The 1877-nt window shown below is 66.1% G+C and overlaps 1 protein-coding gene across 1 annotated transcript in view; it reads left to right on the plus strand.

The window, feature by feature from the left end:
• Nucleotides 1-294: 294 nt before the first annotated feature.
• LOC138350045 (nuclear pore complex protein DDB_G0274915-like) overlaps nucleotides 295-1877 on the plus strand; it is an 11022-nt gene continuing 9439 nt past the window's right edge. Inside the window, exon 1 of the mRNA XM_069300327.1 lies at nucleotides 295-1877. This exon is cut by the window's right edge and continues 110 nt beyond it. Coding sequence (XP_069156428.1) covers nucleotides 295-1877 — 1583 coding nt within the window.

Below are 1877 nucleotides of genomic sequence, written 5' to 3' on the forward strand. Positions count from 1 at the left end.
CCGTGTTCTTGAAGATATCCTCACAGTGTACCCAAAATTTGCCAGTGCAGGCTACTAAACATATGGCCCTGTATGACTAATCATCCTGCGAGATGGGGACTTTTATTACACTGCTACCGTATTCACTCTTGTGTTGATGATATCCTCAAAATGCATCCAGAGTCTGCCAGTGCAGACTACCTATCACATGCCTCTGTATGACTAACCATCCTGTGTGATGGTGATTTTAGCACCACGTAGCTAGTTTTGTGACACACTGTACTCCCCTTCATATAGTCTAGGGCAGCTGCACACATGAAGACGTACCTAAATGTGTTAATTAAAAAAAATGGAGACCAGACCGCACCGCCCCATACAACAACAGGGAACAACAACTCCACCTTGTGTACCACGCCACCCAGTACCTCCACCCTGGGCACCACGCCACCCAGCACCTCCACCCTGGGCACCACGCCACCCAGCACCTCCACCCTGGGCACCACGCCACCCAGTACCTCCACCCTGGGCACCACGCCACCCAGCACCTCCACCCTGGGCACCACGCCACCCAGTACCTCCACCCTGGGCACCACGCCACCCAGTACCTCCACCCTGGGCACCACGCCACCCAGCACCTCCACCCTGGGCACCACGCCACCCAGCACCTCCACCCTGGGCACCACGCCACCCAGTACCTCCACCCTGGGCACCACGCCACCCAGCACCTCCACCCTGGGCACCACGCCACCCAGCACCTCCACCCTGGGCACCACGCCACCCAGCACCTCCACCCTGGGCACCAGGCCACCCAGTACCTCCACCCTGGGCACCACGCCACCCAGCACCTCCACCCTGGGCACCACGCCACCCAGTACCTCCACCCTGGGCACCATGCCACCCAGCACCTCCACCCTGGGCACCACGCCACCCAGTACCTCCACCCTGGGCACCACGCCACCCAGTACCTCCACCCTGGGCACCACGCCACCCAGCACCTCCACCCGGGGCACCACGCCACCCAGTACCTCCACCCTGGGCACCACGCCACCCAGCACCTCCACCCTGGGCACCACGCCACCCAGCACCTCCACCCTGGGCACCACGCCACCCAGCACCTCCACCCTGGGCACCACGCCACCCAGCACCTCCACCCTGGGCACCACGCCACCCAGCACCACCCTGGGCACCACGCCACCCAGCACCTCCACCCTGGGCACCACGCCACCCAGCACCTCCACCCTGGGCACCACGCCACCCAGTACCTCCACCCTGGGCACCACGCCACCCAGTACCTCCACCCTGGGCACCACGCCACCCAGTACCTCCACCCTGGGCACCACGCCACCCAGTACCTCCACCCTGGGCACCACGCCACCCAGCACCTCCACCCTGGGCACCACGCCACCCAGCACCTCCACCCTGGGCACCACGCCACCCAGCACCTCCACCTTGGGCATCACGCCACCCAGTACCTCCACCCTGGGCACCACGCCACCCAGTACCTCCACCCTGGGCACCACGCCACCTAGCACCTCCACCCTGGGCACCACGCCACCCAGCACCTCCACCCTGGGCACCACGCCACCCAGCACCTCCACCCTGGGCACCACGCCACCCAGCACCTCCACCCTGGGCACCACGCCACCCAGCACCTCCACCCTGGGCACCACGCCACCCAGCACCTCCACCTTGGGCACCACGCCACCCAGTACCTCCACCCTGGGCACCACGCCACCCAGTACCTCCACTCTGGGCACCACGCCACCCAGCACCTCCACCCTGGGCACCACGCCACCCAGCACCTCCACCCTGGGCACCACGCCACCCAGCACCTCCACCCTGGGCACCACGCCACCCAGTACCTCCACCCTGGGCACCACGCCACCCAGCACCTCCAC

The sequence above is a fragment of the Procambarus clarkii genome, chromosome 43 (genome assembly GCF_040958095.1).
Source record: "Procambarus clarkii isolate CNS0578487 chromosome 43, FALCON_Pclarkii_2.0, whole genome shotgun sequence".
Taxonomy (NCBI): Eukaryota; Metazoa; Arthropoda; class Malacostraca; order Decapoda; family Cambaridae; genus Procambarus; species Procambarus clarkii.